This window comes from Gorilla gorilla, chromosome 16 (assembly GCF_029281585.2).
Source record: "Gorilla gorilla gorilla isolate KB3781 chromosome 16, NHGRI_mGorGor1-v2.1_pri, whole genome shotgun sequence".
In the NCBI taxonomy this organism is placed as follows: Eukaryota; Metazoa; Chordata; class Mammalia; order Primates; family Hominidae; genus Gorilla; species Gorilla gorilla.
In genome coordinates, this window is record NC_073240.2 from 44,038,464 (window position 1) to 44,055,694 (window position 17,231).

Below are 17,231 nucleotides of genomic sequence, written 5' to 3' on the forward strand. Positions count from 1 at the left end.
TAATATGGGGGAAATGATTTAGAGGGGGCAAAAAGGGAAGAGAGATGACCAATAAGAGACTAGGGTAATGGCCCACGTGAAAGATGATGGTGGCCTACTCCGGGGGGTGTTAGTAAAGATAGACATAGGCCGGTGACGGTGGCTCACGCCTGTAATCCCAGCACTTTGGGAGGCCAAGACAGGCGGATCACCTGAGGTCAGGAGTTTGAGACCAGCCTGGCCAACATGGCGAAACCCCGTCTCTACTAAAAATACAAAAATTAGCTGGGCGTGGTGGCGGGTGCCTGTAATCGCAGCTACTCGGGATACCGAGGCAGGAGAATCGTTTGAACCTAGAAGGTGGAGGTTGCAGTGAGCCAAGATCATGCCACTGCACTCCAGCCTGGGCCACAGAGCAAGACTCCATCTCAAAAAAAAAAAAAAAAAAAAAAGACGTGGACAGATTTGACGGAGATGTAGGAGGTTAAATGGATATGACGTGCTAATGGACAGGATATCAGGGTGGAGGGCAGAGAGGAAAAGATACTCAACATGACTCCCAGGTGCAAATAAGTTAATTATGCTGGCACATTGCTTTACAAAGCACTTTCGCGTACATTATCTTGTATGATCTGAACCTCAATCTTGTAAACTGCATTAAGGGATCATGATTCCAATTTTACTGATGAGAAAATACGTTCAGAGAGTTAACATTTATTTTAGCGAATGTAAGATCAATTAATATACTGCCTCATTCCAGAAAGAATTTAAGACTAACAGTGAAATATGGTATTGCAGAAGAGCACATTAAAATGATGCAAATGATGAAAGAATAAAGATGGAACCCAAACAGAGCCAAGGAGGAGGCTAAAAGTGCATACTATAGCCTACCTATCCACATGTGTTCCACATACGAGAAACTTACCTCTAAGCTCCAGAAGGGAGGGTTTCCCAATATCTCACAGCTTATGGTAAAGCCTAGACTCAAACTGAGGTCTTCCAACTCATACCCCACATATGTGATTCCACATTAGCCTTAATCCTAGCCACCGCTGAGAAGGTCTCTCTATTCAACGTTCTTTTAAAATCTTTCAAGAATTTCTGTATCTAAATACAGCAGACTAGCTTGTTACCATCCTCTCTGTTGGGAACAATTAGAAAAGTTGAATGAAATATTTTAAATATCTCTTTGAAGGCATCAAGGCAGTGAGGACTTGAGGGATCAAGATCTTGGGGGAGAAGAGCAGAGAGTGAACTTGAAACTGGCTGCCACTCTTCTATCTGGGGCATTTGCCCATTCATAGTTGGCAGATAAGAGCCTGAGAATCTGGCAGTCTAGCAGGGTTTGAGTTTGAGAGTCATTAAGGATGAGGGGTCCCAATAAACACCCCAGGCTTTCTGTTGGGACTGCAGAAGGGCTATGCCCCAGGAGTTGAGGTAAGTAGGAAATAGACTAATCCTTATAAAAGGCTGAAGTTGGCTGGGTGCGGTGGCTCACATCTGTAATCCCAGTACTTTGGGAGGCTGAGGTGGGTAGATCACCTGAGGTTGGGAAACCTGACCAACATGGGGAAACCCTGTCTCTATGGAAAAAACAAACAAACAAACAAACAAACAACAAGAACAAAAAAAAAAAAAACAAAATTAGCCGGGTGTGGTGGCACATGCCTGTAATCCCAGCTACTTGGGAGGCTGAGGCAGGAGAATGGCTTGAACCCGGGAGGCAGAGGTTGCAGTGAGCTGGAGATCGTGCCATTGCATTCCAGCCTGGGCAGCAAGAGCGAAACTCTGCTTCAAAAAAAAAAAAAAAAAAAAAAGCTGAAGCCTGGTTTTAAATAAATCTCCATTATGGCACTCTCCCACTATCCTAACTTCCTACCAGAAAGAACATTCTCTGGAGGATATTAGCATTATCCAGAGCCTAACATTATCTATGTTCACAGAGTTCTTTCTCACATTCCCACAGATTCATTCAGCATCCCAGCTCAGACCTTCTGCTAACACTTGCTATACCAGGCACGTGGCCTGCCTCCCCTCAGGAAGCTCCAGGCTCTCATGGAGTCTGAAGCCAAGCCCATCCTCTGGGGTTGGAGGAAAGCTGGGTATATCTGAGATCAGCACTCTGCAATCAAATTCTTTTTGTCTGTACTCCTGAAAAAGCAGCAGCCCCAAAACTGGCACCAAGTGGCTCCTGGATACTGGGAAGTCAGGTCTCAGGGACAGGTAGAGAAGTGGTACCAGCTGCTCATTGGTTGGTTGGCTGCTGGTCAGTGGGCAAGTGGTGAGGAAGAAAAACTGAACAGTGGGCCTTGGAGGGCCAGGGACTAAAGGAGGAGCGAGCTCTGGGAAACAAAGTGTAGCTCTTGTTGCTGCCTGCCCTTTCCACACAGCCAGCTCCCACCTCTCCAGTTATTCACCAGGTTGGGGTGAATGAGAGCTTCTGACACTTCCTTGAACTTCAGGCTAACTTATGACACTAACAAAGACACCTTTAGGACCCAAGGGCAGACCTATGGGAGTACTGGGCAGTGTGACATGGGGGGAATATGGAATCAGACAGACTTTGCTGTGTGGTCTTAAACAAATTACCCAATTTCTCTGAACTAGATAAAGTCCTTTTGTCTCATGATTGTCCTTTGAATGCAAGCAAAGCCAAAACTAGTGTTGGTCAACTTAAAAAAACAAGAGTATGAAGGAGCTCGTAGATTGATGGGGAAAAGGAGAGCCAGGGCTAGGAGAAGGATGGACTCCAGGGCAGCTCGAGGGACTAGGCAGCAGGAACAGAGGCTGGTCTGTCTCTGGGTCTCTGCTGCCAAGATGGATGGACTCCAAGTTTCTCCCTTCTCTAACCCACTTCACTCTGCAGTCAAAGTCCTGGGAGAAGTGTCTGATTGTCCCAGCATAAGTCACATGCCCACCTCTTGGCCATGGGCGGGCAGGGCTTCTTCACTGGCAGATCGACCAAGGCTACACACAGTAAGGAAAAAGAAATTTCTTCAAAAACCCTTTTTGCCTGGAGCTGAGCTGAGCGTTGTCAGAAGAAAATTATACTGAGTTCCACTGGGGTTGGGGGATACGGGGTTGTGAGGTTGTCCATTGGGAATGGGTTGGGGAGAACCCTATTTGCCCTGTTTATTGGTCTATTCCCTACACCTAGAACACTCAGCACATTAGGAGCTCAAAAAATGTTAAACAAATGGATGAAAGACAACCTTTGCATTTAAGGAAGGCCTTTGCGCTCAAAGAAGTGACTCTGATGGGAATTGCAAGCTCCTATGGCAGACAAGGGTGGAGAACTATTTGTCCTTTAAGTGCTTCTTAAGTCACATGAAGTCTGCTCAGCTCTGCAAAGTGGAATCGGCCCTGAGCACTGACACTGCAGGAAGTGATTGTGATCCAAGACTTAGAGGAGGCAGATGCCTGAAGATGATTGTGACCCAAATTCCTTAGACTGCGGCCTGAAGCTCTTCACCCCCTGGCTCTTGCCTCATTTCTTTCCTGCTTCTTGCTCCCTCCCATTCTGACCTCTGGCCATCTGAATGACTTGCAGTTCCTGGCTGCTTTATTCCATTCCCTCTCCTTCCAATTCCTAGTCTTTGACCAACCACTAGCTTTTAGGGCTCCACTTAAATACCACTTCCTCCAGGAAGGCTTCCTTGAACCAATATCCCAAGGCTGGACTAGTTGGCCCTCCTTGTGCTCCCACAACACCCTGGGTTTACCCCAGTGGTGGATCTCACCGCTCTGTGTTATAACCTCCTGTTTATTTTTCATTCTCCACATCCTTAGACTTGAGCTCCTTGAGTGCAGGCCTTGGTCCTTCTTGTGTCCTCAGGGCCTACCTGGCTCAGGGCCTGGCCCCTAGTAGAAACTTAGTAAATTTTTGTTGAATGAAAGAATTAATGAATGTGGTGTTAAAATCAGGACTCATTAAAGAGTCCTAGGGCGCAGTTCCTGAAATCTTCCATGTGCTTCAGAGGTCATTGTGTCTGTAAGATGTTTCTCTCTCTGGTGTTTTCCTTAAACTATTTCTCATGATTGTCAGGTAATAATTATAAGATGAAATAATTTTAAGTTACTTCCAGCTCCCTGCCAGTAGCTCCTGGTTCTCAGCCCACTCTCTCACAGGACTATTTCCCTACTTTCCCTAATTCTTACCACATGCCCTTCTATCCCACTGATTAACTACACATACCTTTGGTTTATACATACTGGAAGTCTTCATCTTCTTTATTTACTGTGTGTGTATTTGATAGGACAGCTGTCTCAGTCATGTAGTCAGTACTGAGAGAGCAAGTGCATCATGCCTTTCTTTGTGCAGAACTTTGTGCAGTGCCACAAGAGGAGATAACGATCAGAATTTTTTTGTGTTCAGTAGGACCCAGAAAGCGTGGAGTTTGCGTGACCATAAACACAGGCTGCAACTAATAGAAAACTCTGAGAGTATTCCATTTCCCACTCAAAGTCTACCTCATTGTGTTATTCAGCCAGCTTTATCTCCCCAGCCAACCCAAGGCCATCCAGGACCACAGTGCGTCAGTGAGTTTTGAGTGAATAGGCTGGTACTGTTAGGACTGAGGGACCTCTTAGATGTGATATGGGAAAGTATTCAAAGGAAGGCCAAGGGTGAAAGGTCTCCCAGACTTTTTTTCCCCCCCAAGACACAAAGATGATAGGTAGTATGTAGAAACACCTGTGAGTTTTTGTTTTTTCTAGCTGGATCATGGCTGATACACCACCTGTGAGTATCTCACTTATTTGTGGACATGTTCGTTGTCTATCTCCCCTGCCTCTACTAGAAATGTAAGCTCCATGAGGGCAGGGACTTTGCTTTGTTTACTTTGTACCCCTACACTCAGAACCACTTCTGGCATATGCTAGGCACTCAGTAAATACTTTTTTGAATGAATGGAGACTGCAGCATCCAAGGAACAGATAGGAAAGTGATGACTACATGAGGCAAAGGAGAGCAAGGTCTGAAGTTTATTCATACTAGGGAATTAGCTTTTGCAACAACAAAACAACAGTGAGCTGTTCAGCCTGTCTTTTTCTTTCCTGGATATCTGGGGCGGGGGGCAGTTAAGTCATGGCCAAGTCCTACCAGTATCCTCTGACCTCTGTGCCAAATCACGCTTCTGGATAGGAGACTGTGGAATCCTGGAATCTCTGGATGGGACACAGTGGAATCCTTGGGCCCTGAAAGGAGTCCAGGGGAGCTGTGCAAATGGTCCAGGGAAATATCCATCCATAGACATTTCCTACCTGTTCTCTGGATACTGGAGTCTCCTATTCATTCATTCAAAAAATATTTATTGAGTGCCTAGCATATGCCAGAAATGGCTCTGAGTATAGGGGTAGTAAACAAAGCAAAGTCTTTGCCCTCATGGAGCTTAAATTTCTAGTGGAGTCAGGGGAGACAGAAAATGAACACGTCATCCCCTCTGCGGCTCTTGCTGGAGCCCTGTGAAGCCTCTGTTGTGGTGGGGAATGGCGCAGCTTGCATTTGAACTTGCTCCTTTTCCTGAAGCTTGAAATTCACACGTCTGGCGCGTTGTTCCAGAATTTATAATGCAAAGTCTACATAAACATTCCTGTAACCCTTAATGTCCTTAAACTTGTTGCTTCTCATATTAGCTTGGATCTGCCTTTGTCCACTCTTGAAGGGGACGGTCTCCAGAATGATGCTCGCTCGGTGTTGGGGTTTGAGGACTCCAAGGCTGCAACAGAGAATGGAGCATGTCAGAAAACCAAAAGCATGATAATGACCCTGGAGCCCTTTTCCACCCAGCTTCCTGAGTGGGAGGGAGTGCTTCCACTTTCCCTTCCGCGGTGTTGTGGAGTCTGGCTCAGGAACCCATGTCCAGGGAGAAGGATAGTGCTAATCTCAGGGGGGAAAACAGGAGAAGGCTGAGCACTTGCAGCACTTACAAGACTTTCTGCTGTTTCTTGAAGAGGCCACTTCCTTCCACAGTCAGCACACAGTCCTCAACCTGCTCCGAGAGGGGGTTTGAAAATATCACCTGTATGGAGAGTGGCTGGTTCACAACGGCTGCTCCTAGAACCTAAACAGACCAGGAGGGGAAGGAGAATTAGTTCTCATTCCCCAACTCACCAGATATTTACGAAGGGCACCGTTCTGTAAGGTGGCAGGATATGCCACCTCCAAATATGCCACTTTGGCATAAGAATTCTTTGAGCCGAAGACAATTGAGAAGAAGCAGACATAAGAAAAGCTCTCTAGTTTCCCTTTATTTGCCTAAAAGCAGGACATAAATTTACAAAGGTTTCCCCCCTCCCCTCTCTACCAGGAAGGACAAAGGCTGATCACCAGAGATGCCTTCAGACCTTTATGAGCCTGGAGAGGGCACCAGAGGAATCTACACAACAAACTTTCTAAGTTTTATCTACCATGAGTTTCCCATGTATTTGCCTTCCCAAAATTTGCCACCCCTTGAGACTCAAGGTCCTTTCCCTTTCTCTTGTCACTTCTCTAAAAACATATTGCTTCTTTGCTAAGATGCCACAAAAGCCCAAGTTCTAGCCAAACCTTCATGTTTCCCCACCGGAAGGGGCTCCATGGGCTTACTTAACAGGGTCTAGGAGGCTGGTTGACTTTGGGGAGACAGCACGGGAAGGAAGGGAGCCCTTAAAATCTTCCCACTTGGAAGACCGCAGAATGTCAGAGCAGGCGGGGTCCTCAGAGGCCATCTAGCCTAATCCCCTCTCTAACAGTTCAAGAATCAGAGGCCCAAGGCCCTGTCCAAGGATACACAGCCAAAAAATGGCAAATCAAGTCTGAACTGACTTTCAGACAGGGCTCTCCCCCGACCAGAGACCCTCCCATCTGTGCTCACTTTCCTTATGTTGACCCATGGGGAAGGCCAACAGCAGGAGGGGCACAAGAGGGGGGTCTCTCCTATTGTCCATGGCACCTGCTCAAGGACCCATCCATAGGGCCTCTAGTGAGTGGTGCAAGAGGATGAAGACCTCTCAGACAAACTTCTCCCTCCTGGAGCACCAGAAGAGGCAAAGGAAGGAGGGGATGCTCTCCTAAGCAGGCCCAGGCTGCCCTCTCACAGGGCTTCACCCCCTCCCCGCCAGATCCAAGGAGCCCCACAAGCCATTTGCAGGACTCCTGCCTACATTAATCGTGATGCTCGGATAAGATAAGGTGATGATCTTGTTCACCAGGATTTTCTCAGGACTGCTTTTCTCTTCACCCAAGGCACTGATGCGGATCAGCTTGTCTGTTGACAGGTACTGGCTGTACTGGGAATAGGAGATTTTGCAGGGGTAGGTCTTTGCTAAAGAAAGAACACAAGGATGGGGTGAGAGTAGCTGAGAAAATCAGCCGTACCTGGGTTGGACCTGGGTCTCTCTTCCACAGAGAAGAGAAAGTCAACAAGTACCAAGTCCCAGGGAAGCAGGTGGCAGCTTTTTAGATGAGGAAATGAGTTGAAAAGAGCCAAAATGGCTGCCCAAGGCCATTCTGCTAGGAAATGGGAGAGCTGAGGCTCCAACGAAGGTCTCAGAGACTCCAAATCTCAGGCTTTTTCTGCAAAACCAGCTACTTTTGTTGTGGTAGGAAAGGAGGAGGAAGAGAAAGGAGGGAGAGAGAAGGAGATACAAGGAAGGAAGGAAGAGAGGGAGGGAGGGAAGGAAGGAAGGAAGGAAGGGGGAAGGAGAAGAGGGAAGGAGGGGAATCGTGCCAGAGGGGACAGTAGAAATGATGGTGTCTCAGGGGTCTGCCCCCAGAACCCTGTTGGCTGTCTTGACCCCACTGACATTGCCAAAACCAACTCTGCGTACACAAACTGTGCACATGCATACCTTCTTTAGGAGAGAGTGTGATGAACGCTGTGTCCTGCCAGAATGGGGACAGGGGGCTGCCATCGTGCAGCAGAGACTGGGCACTCAGGTTCACTTTGAGGTCCTTGAACTGGGAGGACATGTTGAGGGCCAGCAGGACAAAGCATATATCCTGGCCCATGTTGGGCGGGTCGAGCAGCTTGAATTTCAGGGAGACTTGCACCACATCACTGGGTTGAAGGGAAGGTGTATGCAGGCTCCGAGGGCTGTCCTGGCTCAGTGATGTGGGCCTGGAAGGTTGCAACTCTGCTCCTCTTTGGGAGCCATGGAAGCTTCTAGCCTTCAGCTTCTGCAGAGCCTTCAGAAACACCTGCCTCTCCTGGAGGGATCCTGAAGTGGGGGAGAGCACAGCACCAGCTGTGAGCCAGGCTGACCGGGGTAGACCGAGGCTGAGCGCCATCCCCCACCCAATATCTCCACCAACAACTTCAGGCCTTCACTCCCAGTAACAAGCACTCCCTCCACTCCTCATGTGCTTTCCCAGGCAGGCTCTGCTGGCCACTTCACACCCTTCCTCCTGTATCAACCACAAGCAAGGTGTATTACCGTTAGCATTCTTCTTCTTATTCTTCTTCCATACACAGATAAAGAAAAGGAGGCTAATGGAAGTCATGTCACCTGCCCAAGTCACACAACTAGTAAGGAGCAGATCCCAGGTGGGAAGCAAACCTGCCCAACTCTAAAACCTGTGCCTGTGACTGCCCAACTCTATCCTGATCTCCTCAAGGGAAAGACGAAGGCCCACAAATGCAGAGAAATAAACCTCTTAAAGACAGCAGGGCATGGTGTGATGTCCTGTTCCAGAGCCAGATTATTGGTCAGGGATAGACTAATTCCTGGAAACTAAGGGAAAGGAGAAGCACAGTAAATAAGTAAATACATATGAGAGGAGGTCTAGGCGTGCAGAGTTCCCAGGGTGGCCCCAGCTTCCCTGCTCTATCCTGGGGGTCCCTGTGGGCCGCATGTGCAGGAATACTTGCCCACGCCTCATAATTCCAGAGGCTGCCTTTGTTGAGTACTTACTATCCCCAGGGACCAGCTCTACCCCTTCAATGCATTTGCCACAACTTCCTGAGGCAGAGGCCACTTTTATCCCCTTGCTCTGGGGTTCATTCTAAGGCCAGTTCCAGACAAAAGAGAATCTGGAGACATTTGCTTCAGTAAGAGTGGGCCCACAGGCTGAGGGCAGTGGCTCACACCTGTAATCCCACCACTTTGGGAGGCCAAGGAGGGTGGATCACTTGAGGTCTGGAGTTCGAGACCAGCCTGACCAACATGGTGAAACCCTGTTTCTACTAAAAATACAAAAAATTTAGCCAGGCATGGTGGCAGGCACCTATAATCCCAGCTACTTGGGAGGCTGAGATAGGAGAATTGCTTGAACCCAGGAAGCAGAGGTTGCAGTGAGCGGAGATCATGCTGTTGCCCTCCAGCCTAGGTGACAGAGCAAGACTCTGTCTCAAAAAAAAAAAAAAAAAAAAAAGAGTGGGCCCAGGAAGATGGGAATCTGATTTAGCGCATCTGCGGTCTGTGCGACCCCAGACCCTGTCAGGCTGGGTGGGAGAAGACTGAATACTGCTGGCCTGAGGAGCACCTAAGCAGGACACTCAGGCCCACTGGGGTATGGCTCCAATCCCCGAGTCCACAGGGGACCCCGTGGGCCTCTCTAGCAAATGCCGTCAAAGCCCTGCCCATATTCCCTTGGCACTTGCCATTTCAGTGTCCACAGGCCCTACTTTTCAAATTGCAGCCCCTGCAACTCTGTCTGAGGTTTTCTCTGCTACCAGAGCAGACTCAGCTCATGCATGGGGCAGGCCAGAAGTGCTAAAGAATTTACATCCCCCAGGAACAGCCCTCAACTCATGACCAACAGGAGTTGATGGATAAACACCCTAGCCCCTGTGACTCTCTGGTGTGATAAATCGGCAGTGTTGTTCTACACTTCACACCGAATCGGTGATAGGGTTGCCAGATTTAGCAAACAAAAATACAAGGCAATTTAATTTGAATTTCAAATAAACAACAAATAATTTGGGACAGCCTTTTTTTTTTTTTTGTTTAGAAATGAGGTCTCACTCTATTGCCTAGGCTGGAGTGCAGTGTTGCCATCATAGTTCACTGCAGCCTCAAATTCTGAGGCTAAAGTGATCCTCCCATCTCAGCCTCCCAAAGTGTTGGGATTGCAGGTGTGAGCTTACAGCTCCTGGCCTGGGACAAATTTATGCTAAAGCATTATTTGTCCTTTATTTTCTCTGACAACCCCACTCCCAGAGCTCCCGGCCAGCTGTCACTGTGCTAACAAGCTTGAAAATGTACTCTTACATCCACTTCCTTCCCTTCCCTGTCTCCCTCACTCTGCTCCAGGATTTCCAGGATAGCCTAAAAAATAAACCACTTGTATTTGAATGCTTGCCTCAGGATCCATTTCTGGGGCAGCCCAGCCAAGATGAGGCTAGAGGTCCCAGGGAGTGGGTGGTGATGGCACTGCCGGGCTGTGTTCAACACTTGCCCCCTACTGCGAATCCCCTTCCCAGGTGGGGAATTCTGGAGCCTCACTGCGTCTGTCCCTGAGGCCCACGTAGACGAACCACAGACACCCACTCACCAGCACTCCCAGCAACTGCTCGGCCCTCCCCACCGCCCTTCAGCCACCCTGCCTTGCACCTGCTCAGATCCTCCCCAGCCAGATCCCAGCTCTGGCCCTCACCCTGCCTCTGGCCCTCATGGACTGGATATTTTTGCCTGGCTCCCTGGTAATTGAACCTAGTGGCTGGCGCTTCTCAATGTCCAGGCATTCATCTATAGCTGACTAACACAGCCTCCCCTGTGACCCTGCTGCCAGGGCTGTCGCCTCAGAGTCAGCCTCTGGCCGTGCCGGTCCCACAGGGAGGAGGGGTGGGAGTGAACATCTGGGCTCACTTCAGCCTGTCCTCCAAAGACTCAATGAAACACAGTGAATTAAATAATACCCTAAATAAAATAAATGAATGGCAGAGTGTTTACTAAATTCCCTGCCATCTTCAGTGGGAGGCTGATTTTAGGGGGAAGCAGGGGTGAAAGATTCATATTCTGTTTGGGCTCCACAGTCCATGTCAGCGCCTTGTGGCGGGAGCTCGCTGGCCTGCAGGATGTGGGGTGGGGGTGTCATGAAGAAGTGAGGCTGTGAGGCCACCCCAACTGGGGCCTCAAAACTGAACAGCTGAGGAGACAGTGGGGCTGGGTCCTGCCTCGCAGATGCTCTCTGGCTCCCTGGGGTAGGGGAAGGTTCCTGCAGGGCTGGGGCTCTGAGTAGGGCTGGCTTACTTACTTACCTTCCTCATACTTGTAGTTCTCTGTGATGTCATCCCGCTCATCACTCTGGATGCTCTTTGTGCTGATAAAATTGCCAACAGAGCTCGTGTCCTGGTGAAGCTTCTGCTCCTTCCCTCCCTGGACGAGCCAGGACATGCAGTCAGCATTCACCATCGAAAACACAAAGGGCGTGTCATAGTTCAGGTCCACTTCTCCTTCTTTGATGGCTCTGACAGAGGCAGGGCCACAGCAGTAGACGCCTGAAGGAGAACAGGGGAGCCTCGGTGGGCTGTTTGTTGCAGGGCTGGGCAGGGGTGTGGTGCTTTCCACGGGAGCGGGGCCTGCCTTTCTTCTGGAGAGCCTCACCGTTGCTCATCTCCTGAGGTGTGGCGTCCAGCACCTGCCAGCCTCCATATCCAGGGGGCAGATCCTTCCGGGCCATCCAGCACTCATTCCAGACATGGAAGTTCCTGTGTCAAACAGAGCCAAGGGAGACGTTGTTCTGCTTGGTCTTTCTAGAACAAGGCAAGGGAGGAATGAGCAAATAAACTGTTGGATAGAAAGACAGACTTAGCACACACAGGGCTTAAAACCTCTGTGGATAGCCAGGCACGATGGCTCATGCCAGTAATCTTAGTACTTTGGGAGTCTGAGGTGAGAGGATTGCTTGAGCTCAGGAGTTCAAGATTAACCTGGGCAAAAAAGGAAGATCTTGTCTCAAAAAAAAAAAAAAAAAATTAACTAGGTATCATGGCACATGCCTATAGTCCCACCTACTTGGGAGGCTGAGGTGGAGGATCACTTGAGCCTGGGAGATCAAGGCTTCACCTTGATCATACCACTGTGCTCCAGCCTGGGCAGCAAAGCCAGACCCTGTCTCAAAAAAATAATTAATTAGTGACAGGTCTTCCTCTTGTGGACCTCTCTTTGCCTCCCAGAAAAGAGTTTCCCTCTGCGGACTCAGCTTGTGAACAGAAAGTGAAGGCTTCCAGAGTCCACTGAAGTTAAAAATCCTTCACTGTTTCATGAAACAGTCTTTGTGGCCCCTTTGTGTGTGTTGCTGACTCACAGAGGCACTCGTGGTCTTTGTATTCGGAGGTAAGGCCGTCCTGTGGTCAGAACTGTTGGGACTCAGGAAACAGTACTCCAAAATGAAGGTCTCAGAAGCAGAAGTGTTTTTTTTGGACCTTTTCCTGTCTTCCTGTCTCTCAGTCTCATTTACCCCCATGGCTAGCCATAGAAATTAAAATCTCTCCTCCCCAGGGTGGGAAGGTCATGGAAACCAGAACCCCTTTTCCCCAAAGGCAGTCTTAAAACCTAAAAACATTACCCTAGCTTTCCTTCTGCCTTTTTGTATAAAAACTGGCCATAAAAAATTTATCTGACCTACCTTGTTTGACTGTATGTCAAAAGACCCTCATTCTAGAGAGGGTTCTGCCCCATATTGGGAAGGAAGGAACTCGTGCTCAGAGAGGCCAAGCAGAATGTAGACAGACAGGGCTGGGTTTCCCCACTCAGTCTATTAGCATTAGGTCATACCATTTGTCCAAGCATATTTCTACATGGCTATCCATACTCTGTTAGACTAAGCATAAAAATGGACAATTTCCCCTGTATCTTTGGGTCTTCATTCTGAAGGCTCCTGTGTATACGTTAATTAATGTGTATGCCTTTTCTCCTATTGATCTGATTTTGTGAGCTGATTTTTTTTTTTTTTTTTAAACAAACCTTCAAAGGGCAGTGGGGAAATTTTCTCCAGGCCCCATAGAGCCAGGAGGTTCTGTAATGGAGGTGACAAAGATGAAAACCTCAACCCAGGGCAGAACGCTCTTATGATATGAGACTTCTAAACCCCAAATGGGCTTTGTTCAGCTGTCTCCCAGCTGAAGATTGGCAAGAGGTGTGGGGACAGCCTTGGTGGGGGGTGGGTGGGGGAGGGTGAGGAGGTGTGGAGGAGGTGAAGGGGAGGGACCAGGCTCATGGACCTGGTCCTGCCCTTCCTCCTGCCATGGGGCTTGGCTCTGATGTGGCCCTAGAAATAGGTTGAGAGGTTGTTTCTCACCAGATAGTATCCTTCTTCTTATTCCCCAAAATCCTGCCCGTGTTGTCGTAATACTCATCTATGATCAGGTTTCCATCTGTATCGTGGCCAGAGTCGAAGTTGGTGATCACACGGGTAGGGATCCCCAGACACCTCATCACTGCAAAAAGGGCAGAAAAAAATCACCTGTGAGCTGTAGATTCTGGACCCGTGTATTCCTGGACTTTGGGGCCTGGACCTGGGGAAATCTTCCATTTGCCATCTGCAGGAACATGCTGGAGCTGTCTGGAACACTGGAATAGTGATATTTCCAACTTCCTTCCCCACTTCTGGAGATCATGGGAGAGATTCTAGGCAAAGGTCGGGATGCTGACTGCTCAGACAAGCACTGCCTGAGCCAGTAAAGTCTAGCAAGCTGTGAGCTCTGCTTACGCCAGGAGGGTGGGACTGGCAAGCCTTTCCTTTGGCAAAACTCAGAGGCCTGACTCAACTGCATTTCTCTTCTGGCCCTAAATCTCCAACTTCAAGCCAAAGCTGGAATTCCATTCCTTTCTGTGGTTAGGATTATTGCTTCAGACCGTCAGATTCTCGAGCAAAATATTCTGTGGCTTGGATTCCCCCTTTTCCCTGGGTATATGATCTTGGAAGCCTCTCTAGAAAAGCATCACAGATTAAGGCAAGAGGAAAGAAAACCATGTAACAAGAGCTTAGAAAAGTGAGAGTTTCTACCTGGTAGAGAAATTCTTGAAAGAAGGTAGAGTGTTGTCTTTATTCCTGGGGGCCATGCATTCTGTTTGCCAGCCAACTTCCTTTCTTTATCCTCTGCTGTATTTCCATTCTGTGCTTTTTATTTTTTTCGAAGTCAAAAAAATCGCACTCCAGTCTCCTCCTCCTCCCGGGTTCAAGCGATTCTCCTGCCTCAGCCCCCTGAGTAGCTGGGATTACAGGCACACAACACCACACCCGGCTAATTTTTTTTTTTGTATTTTTAGTAGAGACGGGGTTTCACCATGTTGGCCAGGCTGGTCTCGAACTCCTGACCTCAGGTGATCTGCCTGCCTCGGCCTCCCAAAGTGCTGGGATTACAGGCGTGAGCCACCGCGCCCGGCCTCTGTGCTCTTTTAAGTACAGGAAAATCCGACCATGAAATGCTCTGGGGATCCCTGTCCCTTCATGTCCAGCAATGACAGTCCACTCAATCTAATAATGACAATAATAGTATCTACCAGCTGGGCATAGTGCTAAATGCTTCACACATAGTATCCTTAAGACAACTCTATCTGATGGCTACTATTATTATCTCCATTTTAAAGACAAAGAATCAGAGGCTAAGAAAGTTTGCTACCTTGACCAAGGTCACACAGCTAGTAAGAGGCAGAGCTACCACTAAAATCCTGGTTTCACTGCTAAGCTTGCAATCAATACTGAGTCCAGCTTTTGGTAGTATGCATACAGTTCAGCATCTTAGTGTTTTTACCTAATTTTACATCCTAAGCATTTTCCTATTTTATCGAATATTTGCCAAAAGCAAGATTTTAGTGGTGATTATTTTGAAACATTTAGTTGGTTTTCAATTTTCCCCCTGTTGTAAATACTGTGATAAATACCTTTGTAGATCAATATCCCCCCTCCCCTGGGACATATTCTAAGGGGTAAAATGACTGAGTCAAAAATATGGTTATTTCTAAGGGTTCTTCACACACACTACTGTCATTTCTTAAAAGTTTATAATTTTTAGTTTAAACATTTAATTGCGTACAGATTTTAGCTCACCCTCTTCTTATTCTGCACTTTGACACAGAGCCTCTCCAGGCCAGGGTGGGGACAGGCCTCTGGATGCGACCAGAAAAGGGAGGGGAGAAGCCCAAAGGGAGCCTTGAGCTCGCGTGGCAGGTCTGAACAGGGCTGAAGAACTAGGGCAGGTGGTGGGTAGAGCTGACAAGTGGGTTGTAGGTGGAGGTGACACAGGACAGCTGCAGAGGTGAGGCTGAAGGTTGAAAAGCTGTCACTGAAGGACCCTGAGACAGCAGTGAGGCAAGAGAGCAGCATTGCAGGGGTGCATTTATGCTAAAAGTACAGTCAGGAGGGTGGATGACACTCACAGTGACAAGAAAATGTGCCAAGGAAGAGGGCAGGGAGGGAGAGCAGGGAACAAACCTCCCCCTGCCCTTCACCCAGATGGATGAGTTCATGAGTGGCCACCTGAAGTGTCAATAGTGGTGTCAACTCCTGCTAAACATGACTTGGTGGGCACTTTCCCACCCTAACACAGGTAACTGGTCCTGAAGCACTTTGAAGTTCTCCATTAACCAGAGTATGAGGCTTGTAATGAATTGTTTACGAGTCTGTCTTCCTGAGGGCAGGGATTGTGTGTTATTCATCTTTATCATTACTCAACCATTAACAATACAGGGCAAGGCCCATTTTGCATCTTGCTGCGTCTTTGCTGGATGGATGGATGAGTGGTGTCTTGTGAATCTTTTGCCTGTTCTGGTGATTTCTGAGTTCAACTCACCACTATCCTAATGGTTGTGGGATATGCTTTGGGTACCAAGCTCAACTGTCTGTAGAGCATAAGCTTTGAGTGGTGATGGATTTGCACTGATCCAGTCTCACCCTTTGCTCATCATGGCTTGTGAGAGGACTTGGATGGGGAGCGGATTGTCACAGTAGAACAGAATGAAGTTACAGAGGGGCAAGAATGGTTTCTTACATAGGGGGTGAAGCCAAGGCATCAGCTTCAAGGCACTCAGATCTCTTCAGCAGAAGTCATGCACACACATGTTTCCAGGGGCCTTGCTCCCTCTGTCCTTCTGGTTCTGTCCTCCCACAAAGAGCTCATCCCGACTATGGCTTTCTCTCCCACTTCTGTGCCCAGGACTCTTGAATTTGAATCTTGAGCCTGTCTAGAGACCTTGCTGTCACTGAACACATCCCTTACTGAACTTACTGTCTTCCAGCCTTCTCAGTCTTCCTTTCTAGTCAAGGACATCATCATCATCATCATCATAGGTACCAGGCATGGTGCCAAGCACTGCACAAGGATTATCTCCCTTAGTCTTCTTCATACCCATGTGATTATCCCAACTTTAAAGATGAGACACCTGAAGTTTAGAGAGGTAAGGTCACAGGGCAGAAAGAGAAAAACCAGGGCAGGACATAAACCCATGTTTCTCTGATCTCAAAGCCTCTCATGCTTTTAACTGCAGGCCACAACACTGCAACTCCACTGGACATCTCAGCCACACCTCAGTCTCAATGCACCTTCCTCTGTGAGGTTTTCACCAATAACTCCACACCGCACTCATCCCTTCTTATGCTCTCACATAACCCTGATCGCCTGTGTCACACATTTCAGCACTGGATTTGGCTCTCTGTAATTTAATGTGTCTGTCTTACCTTGTCTGCCAAATTACAAATCCCCCTAGAGTTGAGCTCATATAAGACTTTTCTTGCATTTCTACATTCCTAGTACAAGGTTGGGCACAGGGTAGGTGCTCATTATATTCCTGTTAAAGTGAGGCACCTTTAACCTGTTTCTGCAGACTATCAGTCCTGATGACTCACAGTTTGACAAGAGATTTAGGTGACCTGTCACTGATGATTTTGTGGGATCTGAGTCCCTCGTGAAAGAGAAACCCATGTGTGGCATCTGTGCTTATGGACATGCATACACTACATGCACTGATGCAGTGACAACTGGGCAAAGGTGAACGAGATCTCAGAGCTGGGAAGGGACCACAGAGTTATCAAGGCATATCACACCGCATTCTCAGCATCAGTAATTACATTTCTTCATTCAGCCATTTAGTAGTCATTCAGTGATAAGTGTTGAGACCAGGTAGTCAATTAGATGAAGAGGATACAAAAATGAAAGACATTCCTGCCTTCGAGGAATACAATTTCACTTGACTGGTAGTGGACCATGTCCTAATGGTGTATTAAAATGATGAGTATGGGGCCAGGCACAGTGGCTCAGGCTGGTAATCCCAGCACTTTGAGAGGCCAAGGAGGGAGGATTGCTTGAGCCCAGGAGTTTGAGACCAGCCTG

At 48.1% G+C, this 17,231-nt stretch overlaps 1 protein-coding gene across 3 annotated transcripts in view; it reads right to left on the reverse strand.

Moving 5' to 3' along the window:
* Nucleotides 1-4,944: 4,944 nt before the first annotated feature.
* The window catches only part of TGM5 (transglutaminase 5), a 34,605-nt gene continuing 22,318 nt past the window's right edge, over nt 4,945-17,231 (reverse strand). For 2 of the 3 annotated variants that reach the window (XM_004056070.5, XM_004056071.5), the window contains 7 exons: nt 13,202-13,340; nt 11,506-11,609; nt 11,160-11,399; nt 7,810-8,178; nt 7,123-7,283; nt 5,908-6,041; nt 4,945-5,696 (listed from right to left, as the gene is read on the reverse strand). In XM_004056070.5, the coding sequence (XP_004056118.1) occupies nt 5,543-5,696; nt 5,908-6,041; nt 7,123-7,283; nt 7,810-8,178; nt 11,160-11,399; nt 11,506-11,609; nt 13,202-13,340 (1,301 nt within the window). In that variant the 3' untranslated portion in view covers nt 4,945-5,542. The remainder of the gene's footprint in view (nt 5,697-5,907; nt 6,042-7,122; nt 7,284-7,809; nt 8,179-11,159; nt 11,400-11,505; nt 11,610-13,201; nt 13,341-17,231) is intronic. The other variant, XR_010130979.1, reaches the window with a different exon arrangement.